Below are 18785 nucleotides of genomic sequence, written 5' to 3'. Positions count from 1 at the left end.
ATGTGCTGCTTAACAGAACTGTTGACTCAAAGCCACAGACAACAGGTGTTATTCAAATTACCTTTCACTAATTAATATTAATGGCATTTTCTCTGGTCAGGATCAATTGGACAAAATGGACACTCCACAGCCGACCTCTGGAGCCAGGTTAAGTGATCATGAACAAAGATATAACTAGCTGTAACTTCATTTCAAAAATGTTATACTGCTAAACTAGGCTAAATCAATCTTAAATTTCATTCAACTGAAAATGGGACATAAATACCATATTAACAAAAACATATGAGATTGTATAATGAGATTAATTCATTGAGTAGCTCCAAACTCTTCTGAAAGAGCTGAGATGGATATAATGGATTTCAAGTGATTTGTTCTATGGGCAAAGAGCAGAATGACATATATGAAGACTGCATGCTGCAATCGCTTCCTTCCATTGATCAAAAACATGCACTTGTTTTATTGGTGACTATAAACTGGTTACAGTAACAGAATGGTAGGATTCATTATTGTTTGTAAATGCCTTCCTGCCAAAAGCCCGTAGTTCTGATAGTGGTGTTATGCTTAACTAAATGAAATAAAAGAAACATTATACTAACTACTGCACTCTGCTCATATTCAAATTTTACAGTCTACCAACGTTTTGACATTAGGTTTGAATAAGTAATAATAAATAAAGCTAATCAAATCTATTATAAGAACACTGACTTTAAAATGTCATATCTAAACTTTATTACTTTTGCTTTAGAAGGGTAATTGTATATTTTGCCCTCTTGTGGCCATCACAAAAGCATACAGCCTAAAGAGACCTGTCAAATTTTAAACATGAGACAAGAAGTCAACAGCACTGAGGTAGAAAAAGTAAATGTATGCTCGGTCTGTCGTGAGCAAATACAAAATGCCACGGCAATGCTCTTAGCCTGAAGTAATGAGACAGAGGACGACAGTGAGGCCAAACATTTCCAGTGGGCGGGCCTGTCTGGGTCGTCATGGTAACTACAAAAAATGTGTGAGTAAATGGGAGCTGATAGTTTGTGTCTTTAAACCCATTTAAACCCCACTGAGCTGTGCATTACCATAATATGGACCAGAAAGGCCATTTTTATGAGTCCAATAAAACACATTATGGCCTAGAGGGTAATTTAGACATAATCTGTTTTATATGAAACAACCAATACAGATAGTAAAAAACTGACTCAAAATGCATAAAAAAAGTTTGATCCCAAGTTAAAATACAAATCAGATGTTTTCATGTTTTCAGATACGATGGCTTAGACAATATTAATGAAATGGAACAAGAAGTCAGAAGTATCAGAAATCATATACCATCAATACTAAAAGTAGTTTTCAGTACTAAATACTCATTGAAAACATATTGGCTGAAAAATGCTACCTTTCTGAACAGTTTTATAACAGGATTATACAAAAGCTGTGTAGTGACGAGTAGTGATAAGCTTTACCAGCACTAGTATGATACCACATGGTTCCATAAGCAAAGTGCTATTATTTTGTGCTGAAAATTACTATTGTTCATAGAGCGTTTTTTTTAAATGATCATGGTGGTATTGAAATCTGCTCTGAGTATCAAGTCTATTACTTATTACTGAAATTGAGTTTGAAATTTTAGTTTAAAATTGAGTTAGGAGGTGAAAGGCTGCAGCAGGTCTGAGCTGGATAATAAACATTCATAGATACATTAGAAAAAAAAATAACAGCTACCACCTGCCTGCCTCTCAGTCTTACACAAGTCCAATTAAAATGTTGTGATATGACATGAAAAATTGTGTTGGTCTTTTGCAGTCCTTAATCCAGTGTGATGTTGACAGATGCCAGGGCGTCCACTGCCCAGCTGGGATACTGGTCTGGAGAAGAAAACATTCTCTTCATGAATGTCCGTATAAACTCTGGAAAACGACCGTCCACAATGCTTTGGCGAACAGAGCGCATCAGTGTGAGCTGCAGAAGACAGATGTGATTATTGATCTCCAATGGGAAATCATCTTTGCAGTACATCCTGTGTGCAATGCAGAGTGCAAGTACAACTGTCCACAGAGCAAGATGAGGATGTAAGAGCAGCTCTGAAATGCCATTTGGAGACATTTAACTGAATCCAAATAGTAAAGCACTGACCCCAACTTGACCCTACAATATGAAGATATAAAAACGCTGCATAAAGTACCTATTTGGCATTTAACGTTATAGAGTGTACTTAGAAATATAACTGTCAGAAAAATTACCATTGTTATTATAATGCCATCTGAAACAAAAGCAGTTATGGACAAAGCAAGTACAAATGAAATCCAATAAAAGCAAAATAAGCCAATAAGCAAGAAAACATTATCCAACAAATCAGACCAGATCAGAGTGGTTGTGGTATTCTAAATTATTCAGAGATTGTCTTTTAAAGGGCACTTAGTTTTTAGGTGGAAACACACCACAGAAAAACACTGCGCTCCAGTATTCTGATTATGAGCCATATCCCGTTTATGACACTATTCTGGATATGATGTTTACAAGTGCCCAGAAGATACTCCTGGATACTCATATCCCTGTACACATGCCCAATCAAAAAATTCTGAATATTTAGAGTGGTTGCTATGGTAACTATGGCACAGATGTGGCAGATGTACTTTTTAACAACAAAAAAAGATTTACATTCAGTTAAAAACATAAGACTGTGGAGCATTGTCATAGTTTCAGTAAAAGGTAGTTTAATTCAGGAGTAACACAAACAGCCACAGAATTGAGCCTAGTGTTAACAGGTGGTTGAATTAAACAGTAGACTGCTTTTTGTTGTTTACAGGTATATTTTTATATGAAAAGTCCTGATAAAAATTTGAGTCTGGTAAGGTAAAAGTTTTGGGAAAGTGACAATTCCTCCGTAATCGTCCTTTTTTTTTTTTTTTTTTACTTCGCACATGCTCAGTAATAGCTTGATTCATCGGACGGTTTGACTTCGTAGAAACCGTCTGACCTCGCAGTGTTAGAATTCATTCACTTGACGGTAGACGGGTACTTTTTTCATTTAACTAATCGCTGCTATTTGGTCGTGACGTATGTAATGCACCGCTAATGCGGCTAACTGACATATTAAGTTTTCCCAAATCCCATAGGAATAATGTCCTTCCCCTTGATAAAATTCACCAAACATTCTATTTATTCCGGCTTTAAATCTTGGATCTCGGGAATCGTTGACAACACTGAATATATGGGTCTGCGCTGATTGGCTGGTGCCTGAACTCTCACTTCAAGGGTTTTTGTGAACCATTTAGTGTATTCCAATTTCTGACCTAGTCGCTGGAGAAAAATGAAATTGAGCGGAGGCACTAGATGGTGCCAGCTTTGCTAGCTCCGTAAGACACCAATGGTGAAAAATCTGGATAATTCATCTACATGTCACAGTATCAGAATATCCCAATGAAAATATACTGGTTTGTCATAACCAGGATGTTGGCTTATCCAAGGTAATGAAATCAGGATACTTCTGTTACATGGACACTCACAAAACCGGGACACTCAAAAAAACCTGATCATAACTGGGACACTGTATACATGGACACTAGATACATGTATACTGTTTTCATTGTAAGGTTTTAGCTGATATAATAAAGGTGTGTACTGACCTGGTAGCTGATGTTATGGATGGTGATGTGATGCATAGCTGCAGTGTCGTTCTTGAACAGAGCGTGGAGGTAAGCCCGGCTGTGTCTGCAACATTAGCATATAATCATTAGAGTTATATCATGATCATTCAGCAACACTGTTCATTTGATCTTCATTTGATGTGCTCTAAAGTGCCACTGCAGCACTTCTCTTGAGCACTCCATATTGACCATTTTATACTATTTAGTAATGAGAGCAGCAAATGATATGGGGTATTTGAAACCCAGTGACAGCATTTCTAAATATGCGTGTTATTACAAATTCATTTAACAATAAGACTGCCACTAATGATGATCTCTGAGCTCTAACAGATGAAGCGAATAACAGATTTACATTATACAGAGGAATTTAAAATACTAGCTGGGGAGCCTCACAGAACAAAGCAAATCTGTCTTCAAAAATAAGTCCTGAGTCTGTCTTGAGTCTGTCTTGACATAAGTCAAATAGTTAAAGTGCAGTTAAGGTTGTCATAAAGTTTGGGATGATTCGTGTACAAAACAGAAACTTCCAATCAGCTGATTAACCCTACATCTGACCTAGGCTGTGAAACAATGCCACCTAGAGGCAGTGGGGTGAAAAGGTGATTGAACCATGTTGTTACACAGTACTTAAATGCACCAAAGGCCAAACAGACAATAGCTGACGGGCTTGTAATTGCGGTTTTCTGTGTACCTTTTACAGGTGGGACATTCACAGTCTGGATCTATAGGCGTGAAGTCTTTAGCATATTGTTTTTGCTTCACCTGGAGAGACCCCCAAGGCACTAACGCTGAGCCAAACCTCTGAAGAAAACAGAAAACACTGTCAGAAACACTGTTAGAATATTAAGTTGTACCTATCTGATTTTAATAAGGTTGGAGACTTATCGATTTTTGCATCATAATTAATAGCTTACCGCTGTACGAGTTGGAAAGACACAGTCAAACATATCACACCCCAAAGCCACACACACGACTAGATCAACAGCATACCTGCCAAAACAAAATGAATAAGATCATTATTATTGCTATAAAAATAACATTAAAAAAATAAAACAAAGCCTACCCCACTCCCATAAGGTATCTGGGCTTCTCTCTAGGAAGGTGGTCTGTGCTTAAAGTAACCATTCTCCAAAAGTCATCCTTCTCCTCTCCTCCACTTAAACCTCCGATGGCAAAACCAGGAACATCACGTTTGGTCATTTCTACAAGGCACAATGTTAATCAGAAAATCAATGAGGCTTCACAAACACCACAGAAAGCAACACATCAGTAACAAATGGGTTATCAACACAGGCAGGGTCAGTGTATTGGGTAATTTGGTGCAAAAAGCAAAATTATAGTTAGACATAAAGTCAATAGCAGTTTGGAGGGGAGTCTAGGTTTAGAAGATTTTTACCAAGAATATGGACATCATTAACAGAAATTATTGAAAGAGAACTTAATTGAAGAAATATAGGATTTCTTTAAACTAAATTATTCAATAAATTTTAACCTTAATATATTACTGATATTGTTAATTTATGCTTCTGTGTGTCAAAAGTTGAGCACTAGGTAAGTGCAAAACAGGAAAGGCAAGTTTTTTTCTCCAAATACATATAATTATAGAGTTATTACCATCCACACAGGCTTTCCGCAGTTGTGCGTTGAGTCCTCCCTGGATAATGGCAAATAGATTCTGTTTGTGTGCATTCTTATTGGCCGCTATACAACGATCCAGCCATCGAATAGATCTGTGCATGGCCTCCTCCACTCTGGGGCCTGTCACTGTGCTGCTCACCACATCGTCCAATTGCATCATAATATCAGAGCCTAAAACAGACACAGCACAAACGTGTAACAAATAAAACCAAATAGGAGAGGTACAACATGCCTTTGTATCTTTGAACAAAGTCAATGCTAGGGCTGCCAGATAAATTGGCAGTTTTCAGATTGTGGAATTTGATGTTATACTATCAGATGGCGGCCAAGAAAGAGCTTTCCCTGTTGGTTACTTTGTATTCTCAAGGAAAATTTCTAAAAAATAAGTTCACAAATATTTAACCTAATAATTTCTTTATTTCCATTAGTAACTGGACCCTTGAACTTGCTACATTTCAACAGAATTTTAACAATATTCATGTTATTTGCCCCCAATATGTATTCAATACTTTAGTCATCTAAAATCCAGCAAACCCTGTCTTATGTATAAAACTGGTTAAACCTGTAGTTTACTAACATGCTCAGAAATGCCTGTGGTTATTGCACTTCATCTTTATTCAGTCTCTTCAGTGTATGATGGAAATAGCTAATCTATTATTGCAATAAAAACAATGTAATAAAATAGTTCAGTCCTTCACCTTACCTAAACTGTTCTGTATGCTGATAGACTTTTCTGGGGTAAGTAGAATCTCTTTGCCATCGTAGGGAGATTTAAACTTGACTCCTTCCTCTGTAACTTCTGACAGCTCCACAAGAGACACCATCTGAAATCCTCCACTGTCCTATAGAGAAGACAATGATATCAGCTTTTAATTAGAGACATTGTTGCTCAAAATTTGTTGAAATGAATACTTACAGTCAGGAGATTTCTTTTCCAGTTCATGAACCCATGTAAACCATTGGCCTTTTCTATTAGTTCTGGGCCCTTACATTACAAAAATGAAAGAAATTAATTAAAATGTGAAGCAGGAGTTGATTATGTAATTACAAAGACACCTAACTTAATACAGAAAAATACAAGCAAAACCTTAAAGGTGCACTATGTAACTTTTCAGAAGGAGAGTAGGTCACATGTTTTCGCCAAGATGTTATTTCTTAGAATGTTCCACAGTGTGACATTAAAGTCCTCCATTTTACATTCTTAATGACAGTATATGTGGCTGTCTTGCTCAAATGTACCTCAAAAAACATGCACTCTTACAATAAGCAGGCAGGCTTTCCTCTAACACATGCTTATTTTCAAGGACTTTAATGCCATACTGTGGAAATTCCAGCAAAAACAATAACATATGAATGCAGAAAAGTACGTGGTGGACCCTTCACCAGAAAAGTTTGCTTTGTTAGTAGGGTGACCAGAATTTACAACTCAAAAACTGGGACAACTTTCAGTTTAGGTTAGTTGATAATAATAAAATTATGAAACGAGTACGTAAGGAAAATTGTTACGCACTCGGCACTAATGAGAGTCAGTATAGTCACATTTTCTTTGTGTTTTGTTCATTTTTAAGCAGTTTTTCTACATTTCACCTAAACAAGTGACAAAGTATGCCCCTCTTTACTGTTGGCAGGGGTCAGATTGGTCCAAAATAGGGACACCTGGGGCATTTCTTTTATAAAACTGGGGCAAATCACTGGTTTTGGATAAATCTGCTGGGGTAGGGGACACAGTGCTCAAAATTGGGACTGTCCCGAGTAAAAAGGGACGTTTGGTCACCCTACTACTTAGTGAACCATTAAGTGTGAAAAAGCAAATGTTGAAGCCACGCAATATATTTTAGGATTTCATACCGGTCTCATGCCCAGGTGGTACGTGTTCCCCAGGCAGATCTGGCACCCCAGGGCATCCAGCTGATCCACAGTGATCCCCTTCATGGTTCCTTGGGTGCCCACAGGCATAAAAACCGGGGTGCTCACCGGGCTGTGGGGCAATATTAACTCACATGCTCTGGCTTTTGTCACTGGACACTCGGCTACAATTTTCAAAGTAAGAGGCGACGCTGCAGATAAAGCTTTCTTTACGTGCATGCTGTTTTCTGAACTATTTATTTGAGCTTCACGCGCTGTGGTGGCGGCCATGTTGGAGTGGGCATGTGACGCGTCAGAGTGAAAATTGACAGGCGGATTGGCCAATGTGAGATGAGTAAATGATTTCAAGTGGAGCACACGCCTTTTGGAAACCCAAGCAGAAGTCAAAGAGGAGTGATTGACAGCACGTTCAGCCAATGAGCAGTCTCAGATGAAGGAGGCGGGCGCATGTCACCGGCGTCGATCGGATGTCGTCTCCTTTGACCGGATATCTGTGTAGAGGAAGTTTTGTTATGCGACTTTTCCGTCCCGTTTCGGCTGTCCAGCTAATTAACGTCATTTAAAACGAAAATGATATGACACAACGCTAAGTTATAACGCTTTTACGCAGTTACGCATTCACGGGTAACGCAGCAGAGTCTGTTCGCAGCCGTGGGACTTCTTCAAATTAACCCGGGAGCACCTTGTTACGAGGCTAACATTACCTAGCCATTTAGCACGGCGATCACTAGCCACTGGTTTTCGTTCTGTTGAAGGTTCTCCCGAGCTGCAGGAGCCATGGGGAACCGGGGTATGGAGGACCTGATTCCCCTCATTAACAAACTTCAAGACGCATTCAGCTCCATTGGACAGACCGCCAATCTAGACCTTCCGCAAATAGCCGTGGTCGGTGGGCAGAGCGCAGGGAAGAGTTCTGTTTTGGAAAATTTTGTAGGAAGGTAAGTGTACTCACGCTATTCTACGCATTATTCACTATTCTGATCATTAGCATTACATGTTCTAGGCCATTGGATGATTACATGTAGTGCGGTTTTACTTTGCCAATGAGGCGAGCTGATAGCGGCATCTCAATAGTCCACTTGTCATAGTTATCCATTCATGAACTCTCTCTACAACCATTTTATGCTTAAATGATCTTTATCATTTTAAAGTGCATGTGCAAATCTTTTTTAAAATCCTTGTCCAGCTCCCACATTCAATTATAATTCTCATTTCCTGTAATGCTTTAATTTTAGTTTTTCATACGATGACATACACTGCTTTCTGAATGAGTTAACTTTTTCTATTAATATATTAACTAGCCACGCCTACACTCAAAGTTAATAATAGCTAAGTCAAGAAATAACAACTGTAATACTTTATTTTATTTCTTTTGGTAATCTAGTTAATTGTGTATTATTAAGGTAAACCTCTGTCAGATATTGTCAATGGATTAAACTTGATTGTCCTAACAGCCAGGTCTTGTCCTCCTCTCCCACTACAGACTCAAATGAGATCACCCTCGAGATAATGAAACAAAACAGACTGGCTGTAAGCTTGTTTAGCAGGTTTCTTCCTCATTGACACACACTAGGACTGAAACCCAACCCACAGCGAATATATAACAGCACGTACATGTAGGCGAGACAGCCAGAGAAAGGAAGTGAGTTTGCTTGGTACTGACATAAGACAGCTGCAGACAGTTGACATTGCATTTTCTCGCACAAAACGAGAGCTTGACAGATATTGCCTGTAATTATTAGAAAACATGTTCCGCTTCTCCTGTCTTGTTGTTCGTTTTTGACAGAACAAAATATGTCCCTATCTACCCAGAAGTGTTTTGCGTCACGATTATGGAGTTTAACTAGGCCTGTGTGTTTAACATTGTAAACCTGTTAAAGCTGATCCAATATAAGTAGGAGATGCAAAAGCTTAGAAAAAACAATGTCATGTTTTATACAAATTCTTCTTATCCAGTTAAAAATTTGTTAAAATGACCATAAGAATCATAAAAAGATTACTATCAAGAAATTGAACTATGAAAACATTATTTGAAATTGGTTGATTGTAATCTAAGATATGCAGCATTAGCAGCTATCAAAAAACTGGTTGAAAAGGCCCAAGTCCACTTCTTTGTCACATGACAGATTTCAATGTCACACCTGGTCACACCTAGAAGGCGACAGGTTACTATAGCAACCCATGTTTGAATGTGGCATGAGTCACTGTTGGTTTTATGACTTGTTTGCAATCAGGAGTGGCACACATACAGAATGACATATGCAGTATTTTATTATGTCCATAACGTTTGATTGACACTTAAAATTAGTATAAAGAAATCATGCTGTACAGTTCAATCTGATGTTTGAGTTCAGGAGACAACACATTTATCATATCAGAGGTGACACTTAACATTTTGTCACCTAACAATATATAGATTTTTTCCCCTGATGATTGAATGCATACAAGCAAATTATATTATGCTAAACTGACCAATATAATTTGGTTAGTTACATTTTCATAGCCCTCAAAGAGACGTGATATCTGGCTGTACAAGGCGGTGGGTGGGGGCTCTTATCAGCTCTGCTCTCTGTTCCACAGCAGTCACAGAATGAATCTATGATGTGGTGCTGCTGCTGGACCTTGTGTTAAAACAAGATGAGCTCATTTACAACATATAATAATATTTAGTGACATCATGGTATCGGTGCTGGTCAAACTCCATACTGTTCTTTCACTTTCTGTGTCACTGTGAGGCAAGCAGTGAAATATTGGACCAGCATAGTAGCGACTAAGCAGGAGTGAGAAATTTTTATAATAAATAAAATAAAATTTTATTCAATTTAATTTAAACTAAATAGATTTAAATGAATATTTACTTGTATATTAGTTTAGCCTGGAGAAAGCACTTTGCATTGTTTTTCATGGCTTACATTGGGAAATGTATTTGCATGAACAGACAAAACACGCAGAAGTTGTCCATTGCCAAATTTGACAGGAAAGACTGTAGATGTAGATGATACACATTAGTTCATTAGAAGATACACTTTGCATTGTTTTAAGTTGTTTTCAAATTAAATAGAACTCACACAATTATGGAAATTATGGAAATGGAATAATGCAAATAATACATTTTTAAATGTTTTTTTTTTTTTTATTTTCAGTTCTATACATTAGTTGAGTAGATCATAAATAAGATTTTTTTTTTTATTGCATTGCTACAAAATACAAAACTCGCAGAACTTGTGTATAAACGTGTATAAACCAGGATAATGACTACAAGAACAACCCACACTAGCAAAAGTTACACAGGGAAAACTGTGGTCAATATTGACAAATTTGAAAATTACAGCTTGGGTTTACGCCAGATGGTCTTGGGCAAATCTTCACACAGAAACTATGACCACTTTCTAGGGACGTCTGTGCCCACACACAGTCTGTGGACACCCAGGGAGCTGTGATCATAGTCCTGTCCGCATCAAACGCCTGAGAGATGATGTGCTACTTCACGTCTCTTTGTATCTCTTTATCCCTCTCCTTTAATGCCTTCCTTGACCTCAGGCGTTTCACAAGGTGCTCTCAAGATGCTCCCAGCCAATCACAGACAGCTAGGCAGGTTGATGTCCCCTCTCTCTCTCTCTCTCTCTCTCTCTCTCTCTCTCTCTCTCTCTCTCTCTCTCTCTCTCTCTCTCTCTCTCTCTCTCTCTCTCTCTCTCTCTCTCTCTCTCTGTCTCTCTCTCTCTCTGTCTCTCTCTCTCTCTCTCTGTCTCTGTCTCTGTCTCTCTCTCTCTGTCTCTCTCTGTCTCTCTCTCTCTCTCTCTCTCTCTCTCTCTCTCTGTCTCTCTCTCTCTCTCTGTCTCTGTCTCTGTCTCTGTCTCTGTCTCTCTCTCTCTGTCTCTCTCTCTCTGTCTCTCTGTCTCTCTATCACTGCTGTATACTCAGTCCTGGCAGCAGAAGGCCCGGTCTGGTGGTGTCCCTGTGACTCTCCTCCTTGTACATCCATAATACATGAAACGATACACAATCTGCTCAGCCTCGTCTATCATTTACAGGGCATCAATAATATAGCACTGACCCTGCGCTGCGTCTTTTCAATATGCCACCGACCGCCATTTATCCATTTCATGAAGATGGAGTGTTTGTGTGATGTGTTATGATTTCAAAAACACGGACCAGCTCTCACCGACTCTCATTCACGATTGTCCAGAGTGGATGTCCACTCTTTGACCGTTCATCGAGCTGAGGGCTTGAAACCAGTGAAAGTGAAATAGGAGATGCACAAATGCTCCTGTGTGTCAGCTTCTGTAATGTCCACTGATGGCAAATGTACAATACCTGCTGGACTGAAGGAAAGGGCTGGTGGAACATTGTCTGGCTGAGCAAATAGGGCAGGAAGGGCGAAATGGCTAGACCTGTGACAATAACAAATTTTGAAGTACGATATATTGCTGAAGTAAATATAGGCGATAAATGATAATACTGAAACTCATTTATGCCATTGACACAATAACCCTAGCCTGATTCATCAGCCGGTTTCACTTCGTGGAAAGCGCCTGTCGCAGCGTTAGGATTCGTTTGCTCGACGGTAGGCGGGTACTTTTTTTTTAGGAAGAAGGGCAATAACGTCTTTCCCCTTGGCAACATTCACCAAACTTTCTCTTTGTTCCAGCTTTTAATCCTCAATCTCAAGAATCGTTGCCAACACAGAATGTACGGCTTTTCACTGATTGGCTGGTGCCCAGACTCACACTTCTGGGATTCTTGCAAACCATCGAGTGTATTCCGATTCCTGACCTAGTTGATGGAGAGAAATTAAACTGAGTGAAGGCACTAGGTGGTGCCAGCCTGGCTACAATAACCCAAGAGCAGATTTAAACCATTAAAAACTATTCTAAATGTACAATATTGTTAAAAAAAGAAGAGCTGCAATAAATAAATAGCTCAATGAAACGCTTTAGTAGTTAGTATGCATCTATAATGACTCATAGAAATTATTAATTCAAATTTTTATGACTTATATATTTTCATATAGCCAGAAAATAACCAAATATTTCTCATTAGAGCTCATGACGGGCCTAGATATGGTTGGACATTATTAAAGCGAAAATTTGATGATATACCTAAGGCTGCTTAACAGTGGCTTTTATAATATTTGTACTTACTTATTTGGAGCTGTTTAAATTATAGCTTATATGTTCTGATTCCACTCGTCATGTCTTATCTCTTTCATTATTAGCGTTTTTAGCCTCTGCAGATCCTCCACAGTCTGTGTTTAAGTCGCTCTAGGCTTTAGCGATAATAATTATCCACAATCTCTGCCTCTTCTTGCAACTGAGAGGAAAATGAGCTCCAGTTCACACAGAATAATATCACAAATTTCATATCATTCCCATATGTATCAGAATATAATGATCAGTAATATGATATGGCCCAACCCTATTAACAATACTAATAAGACAAAGATCATCATAACCACATTAAGAAAGGCGGTCGGTATTGTGTAACTGGATACTGATTGTCACTACCTCTGTTTGACAAATGCTAAAGATTTGATGGCTTAACTGGGCATATCAAGTCCGTATCGTACAAGATGCTTCATGTATCATATGTTTTCATGCAGACATATGTTCTTGTCTGGGACTTTGAACACCACCGGCTGCGCTGACAAAGCTCTGGCATTTCTATTGACGTGTGATATGTGCAATGTCCAGAATGTTCTGTCTCTTTACCATAGCCTGTGCCCGTGCTCCGGGGCTGTCTGTGTGCTATTGCGACTGCCTTTTAAAACTACTGTGGGCATTGTATTGACCACAATATAATATCAGCATTTTTGTTTTGACGAACATGGTTGTTATAGAAAGTAAATGAAAAAGATGAACAGAAACTTGCATAGAAAAGCAACATTTCTGTATTTTTATTATTTATTTGCACTTTTCACCTTTTCAACAAATTAACCGAAACATGTATTTGTCACAATTTGACTTATTTTTTGCAAATGTATTAATTATTGGGACATTCATAATTTTTTTCTTTTCTCAGTAATGCTCTCTTCTATTGCCAGTTCCTCAAAAGTCAACTGTAGAAGTGAAAGAGGCAATGAGTGAGTTAGTTTTCTGTCAGGATTCTGCTCCCTCCAGAAGTCCAGGGGAGAGATATGATTGACCCCAGATGTGCGCAGTGTGAGCGGGTGTGAAGAAGAGGAGCAGACGGGTGGAGGGGGGTGGACGGGTCCGAGCTAAAGGCTGACTCAGCGCCTGTGGTTCAAAATTCCTCAGGTGCTGTGTCACTGCAACGAGAAGAAAACACAAAATATACGTCTATGACTTCTCAAAACATATACACAGTTCATGTACAATGCCTCAGTAATCCAGTGTTCATTGCAATATAAATAGTGGTTTATTTACTACAAAATAGTCTGTTTTCATCACAACGAAAGCAGTGGTTCACACAAGGTACCACCAGGCGTGGGTTTAACATAGGGCTGAATCAAATCTAATTAAGCAATAGGGGTGTAATGATGTCTACACAGGCTGATATTTTGTTGTGACTACTCTGATCTCATAGGTTTATGGTAAAACAGGGCTGTGGATTTGTAGTAAATTTAAATGACAGAATTTAGGGGAACTAATTAAAATTGGTCTTGCATCGGCCCAAAAGTATCAGCAGAAATTTTTCGCCATTGGTTTTTCTAGATGCAAATCAATCGGTTTCTGCCATGAAAAAAAAAATGGATCTTGTATTTTCACACACTGCTTTTCACATTATGATAATTATTGTACAATTTTGTGGAGGGTAACAACATTGTGAATAATACTTTTTGTATTTAAAATGCCTTGACAAGCCTTTGGTTTTGTCATAATAAGAACTAAGATTCAAAAGTGCTCATAACACTTACTTCTTCATGTAGTCTACACTTAAATGGAGCAAAGGATCATCTGTCTAAAAAACACAGGGAACTATGTAGATCCCTCAGTACTGTTAATTTAAGCAAAAAGACTTAATAATAATAGTAGTATTATAATAATGATAATAGTAATTTGAGAGACTTGATGTTAGGATACAACAATATTTGGGTTATTGCAATCCCTAATAAATAATGTCACAGTTTAAGAATCAAGAGTTTTTTTAAATGGTGCTGGAGTGGAAAGTATTAATTTTGTCTAAGCTTGGATTTATTGTTTAACTCGTACTAAAAGACGTATTTGTTTGTGTTTAAATAAGAAAAAAATCTATTTATCAAGATTTATCCATATGAGGAAATAGATCGTAATTATTTTTAGTGGTTTGCCATGATACACTTCCATTAGAGCAGCCCATTAAACCTTATCACCGTCATCATCTGTTTACTCACAGGACCAACTCCACATATAATATTGATTCATACTTCATAATTAGATTGTGAAGTGCGAGTATCAGCAGAACTCAGATCACTGCTCCCTGCTTGTATCAGTGGGCGTGTGAACTAGACTCTGATGATGTGAAAATGACTGTCACGTTTGAGTTGTTGTGAGACCCGAGCGAGGTGTGAACTGTCCCTGTAATATTCGTTTAACACGGGTCTCTGAGTGCAGTAGTAAATGAATAATTAAACTTTCACCTCATATAAATAGTTAATCTTTGATGTTACCTGCATATAATATTTTAATTTTGTGTATCTTTCTTTGCAGAGACTTCCTTCCGCGTGGATCGGGCATTGTAACCCGCAGACCGCTTATTTTACAGCTGATCAATAATAAAGCAGGTGTGAAAATCTTTTGTCAAACTATAGAAAACATTGTCACCATGTCATTGGGATGTGTGTTTTTAATTACTTATTTTACCTTTCAAAATGCCACTGTGCCTTTTTCCAGAGTATGCTGAGTTTCTGCACTGTAAAGGAAAGAAATTTGTGGATTTTGATGAAGTGCGGGCGGAAATTGAAGCGGAGACGGACCGGATAACAGGCTCCAACAAAGGCATTTCTCCCGTCCCAATTAACCTGAGGGTCTACTCCCCACACGGTAATGGACACATGGCATTAGCTCCACACACAGTTTAGAATATAGACCAATTTTTCATGTGGACAGAAGGAGAATTGTCTTTGTACAGTGACTGGTGTTCAATTACGAAAGTGGAATTTGTAAAATGTCAGCATATAAAGGTGCACTATGTAACTTTTCTGGTTGGGGGTCTACTGCCTGTTTTTGTCTGTTACATGTTATTGGTCTCTAAGTAACTTTTGTTTGTTTGCATCAGTCAGTGCAATTAGTTCTTACAAATTGTACATTTTTAAAATATATTTTTTGTGCACTATTCACACAGTTTGACTGCAATACGGAAGAAAATAATAATAATAATAATACAAATAAAAAGATAATAATAATCATAATCTATACAAATTAAATCAAGACTTAAATTAAATCAAAATTACCCTTCTTCCTACTCCTTTTTGGGCAAGATTGTACTACAGCACAATATGTACAATAATATTTTCCTCAAATAAAATGAACTGAGCTGAAAACTAAATTTATAAATACTCAGAAGTAAAACTTTTGTAAATCAAACCATGTCAATTTTAATACCATTTCAATCCTTGTTACTAATCATTAAGCCACATTTTTGTTTTAAATGTTTATTAATGACATTTCCCTTTGCTTTCATCCAGTGCTGAATCTGACCCTGATTGACCTTCCTGGAATGACGAAGGTTGCTGTGGGAGACCAGCCCGTTGACATTGAGTTCCAGATCCGGGACATGCTGATGCAGTTCATCACCAAAGAGAGCTGTCTGATCCTCGCTGTGACCCCTGCCAACACCGACCTGGCCAACTCCGATGCCCTCAAGATCGCCAAGGAGGTGGACCCACAGGGTGAGTCTCCAGTGTCTCGTAGCAACCAGTCAAGTTAATGTTATGCATGCTTGGAACTTTTAATACAGAGATGAGAGGGATTACTACATATGAAGTAAAGAGTATACACAGGATAATGGTTAATTAGCAAATAGTGGGAGTTGGATAGATTATGGAAATATTTATTGATTTTGTGAAAGTTGTTTTTTGTACAATTTGAGTATATAATTTTTAATAAAGATGCTGCAAAAAGAGCTACAATTAGAAATGAGAATGGAAAAAAGTTCGTTGTACGCTTCCAAATAAGGGTATAAAGTGTCAGATCTTTAAAAGTACTCACTAAAGCACAGTCATTTCATATTTATTTGATAGTTAAACCTTACGATACATTTATTGACATGTTTTAACACATTTCTATTGTTTTGACATAATATTGTGATTGTTTTTACAGTTTTTTTGTTTTTTTTTTGGATATAAAATTTATCTTATGTCTTGGTGATTTGCATTACTTGCAGGTATGCGTACTATTGGTGTCATAACAAAACTGGATCTTATGGATGAAGGGACTGACGCAAAGGACATTCTGGAAAATAAACTTCTTCCATTACGCAGAGGTACAAATTATTCTTATTTTTTACTTGTTTAAATATCCGATATTACGCAAAATGGACTCATGTGTATATTTTGCCATTTTATTATGTTGGTGTCTCCTCAAAAATATACCTGGACTTGTGTTTTGTTTCACATGTTTGTGTAACCCTTTATTATTAGTCTGTCTCGTGTACATCTCCAAAGGTCAAAATGCTCTGTTCCCTCTTGTGATGTCATGTAGTGGTAGCTCTAAAGTTAGCTGCTACCTTTTATCTTTAGTTCAGTAGAGATTGGCAATTTCAGGGCTGAAATTATTCAAATGATTCGACCAAAGATGTTTGGAGTTCAAAACATTAAGGAGTGTTTTGAGCTTTGAAGATGTTGAGTGTTTTTCTGCTTGAGAGAAGAACTCAACCTACATATACAGGGTTTGTGTGAATGAAACAAAACACAACTCCAGGTATGTTTTTGATGAGGAAACAACATCATAACAGATCAGAAAAAAATAGCATAATATGTAATTGTTTTTACAATGCACAGTGAGTAATGTATATTTTTTGTGTTCAGGTTACATTGGTGTGGTTAACCGTAGTCAGAAAGATATTGATGGAAAGAAGGACATTCGCGCCGCTCTGGCTGCTGAGAGGAAGTTCTTCTTGTCCCATCCTGCGTACAGACACATGGCCGAGCGCATGGGCACGCCTCACCTGCAAAAGACGCTCAACCAGGTTCGTCTCTGCTTGTTAATGGTTAATGTAAAATGGTTCTCTGATATTTGATATCAGAACTGAATCCTCTGTCTGTCTTTTCAAAGCAACTCACAAACCACATCAGAGACACACTGCCGGGGCTGCGTAGCAAACTGCAGAGTCAGCTGCTGTCTCTGGAGAAGGAGGTGGAGGAGTACAAAAATTTCAGACCAGACGATCCCACACGCAAGACCAAAGCTTTACTGCAGTGAGTGTACTACAGATAATTAACTAAACATGCACCATGTTCATTTTTTTGGTTTGGTCGCCATGTGCTATCTTGATGTTGTTGCTGTGCCCAAAATGTTTCACAGTGTGATATTAAATGTCTGTCTTACATTTATTAAGTTAAATGTTTCTTATTGCTAAAAAAAATACCTTCAGAAACATGTATTCTTACTGTGAGCAGGGCAGCAGGCATTGAGATGGGTAAATTAAATTCATACTCTGGAGGAAGGCAAAACATTAACATCTCCATGGAGACAAGCAGGTGGCGGACGCTCTACCAGAAAAGTTATACAGTGGACCTTTAATTATATATCAAACATAAAAAGTTAATAAATCATACAGCTGTTATACAAATGGGGTTGATGCTGCAGATGTTAATTACATACTGCAAATTTGGCACCATCAAGCCATCATTTTGTGGTTTTCAGATGCTAGAATGTGATTATGTCATACACCCAGATGGGGGGGGGGGGGCAAGAGTCATTTTTTCCTGTTGATTACATTGTACTTTGACCATAGACTATATAAGTGGACTAAGTGAGTGTGACGTCACCCATAGCGTTCAGCGGGACTTAAACGAAGCTTGCGATGATAGAGGTTAGAGGGATGAATTTGGAGCCAGGCTCTAGATTATGGGATAAATAGGATTTTTTTTGACAGACAAAATAGCGAAAAACAAACAAACAAACAAACAAAAAAAAACAGGATCATGTAGAGCGGGTTAATATATTTTAAGACCAAAATGACAAGGTTACAGAGAGCGGACCCACAATATTTTAATGTAAGTCAATGGGAGCCAGTGTCAGAAGGAGCCAGAAGAGCCGCATGCGAACTACCTATTTGGAATGCGGCAACTACAGCGTTAGCTATGTCCATTTATATATATATACAGTCTATGACATTTGACATGAAATATCTAAAAGGTACATGTGTAAATGTTGAACCTTATAATTTCTATTAATGACTAGAACAATGAGCTCTATATTAAAAGTCTTACCAAGGAACTTTTAAGTGAATAAGTGAATCAGTTGTGGCAGTTAAATGCTCTTTAAAGCCTAGTTTTACCATTATGAAAAATTATATTAAATGGTGTTTTTCAGGATGGTGCAGCAGTTTGGTGTGGACTTTGAAAAATGCATCGAGGGCTCTGGAGATCAAGTTGATACCAAAGAACTCTCTGGGGGTGCCAAGATCAACCGCATCTTCCACGAGCGCTTCCCTTTTGAGTTGATCAGGGTACGAGAGTCTTACCAATCAAATCTCCTA

General features: G+C 38.0%; 2 protein-coding genes across 7 annotated transcripts in view; one reads left to right on the top strand and one right to left on the bottom strand.

Moving 5' to 3' along the window:
- Nucleotides 1-1135: 1135 nt before the first annotated feature.
- On the bottom strand, nt 1136-7637 carry qtrt1 (queuine tRNA-ribosyltransferase 1). The gene is made up of 9 exons (XM_020934906.2): nt 7128-7637; nt 6196-6264; nt 5983-6121; nt 5256-5450; nt 4705-4843; nt 4556-4631; nt 4333-4442; nt 3621-3705; nt 1136-1953 (listed from the first exon to the last, which is right to left on the bottom strand). The coding sequence occupies exons 1-9, from the start codon at nt 7413-7415 to the stop codon at nt 1801-1803; spliced, it is 1254 nt and encodes a 417-aa protein (XP_020790565.1). The 5' UTR covers nt 7416-7637; the 3' UTR covers nt 1136-1800.
- dnm2a (dynamin 2a) overlaps nt 7624-18785 on the top strand; it is a 27678-nt gene continuing 16516 nt past the window's right edge. For all 6 annotated transcript variants that reach the window (XM_055152828.1, XM_055152832.1, XM_020932920.2 and 3 more), the window contains exons 1-8: nt 7624-8083; nt 14792-14865; nt 14975-15124; nt 15769-15972; nt 16467-16565; nt 17110-17270; nt 17357-17499; nt 18620-18755. In XM_055152828.1, coding sequence (XP_055008803.1) covers nt 7923-8083; nt 14792-14865; nt 14975-15124; nt 15769-15972; nt 16467-16565; nt 17110-17270; nt 17357-17499; nt 18620-18755 — 1128 coding nt within the window. In that variant the 5' untranslated portion in view covers nt 7624-7922. The remainder of the gene's footprint in view (nt 8084-14791; nt 14866-14974; nt 15125-15768; nt 15973-16466; nt 16566-17109; nt 17271-17356; nt 17500-18619; nt 18756-18785) is intronic.

Source organism: Boleophthalmus pectinirostris, unplaced genomic scaffold, assembly GCF_026225935.1.
Source record: "Boleophthalmus pectinirostris isolate CB_2022bp ecotype Guang Dong unplaced genomic scaffold, ASM2622593v1 HiC_scaffold_17, whole genome shotgun sequence".
NCBI lineage: Eukaryota > Metazoa > Chordata > Actinopteri > Gobiiformes > Gobiidae > Boleophthalmus > Boleophthalmus pectinirostris.
The sequence above is the reverse complement of the archived record's forward strand: the minus strand, read 5'-3'. Positions and strand labels throughout refer to the sequence as shown.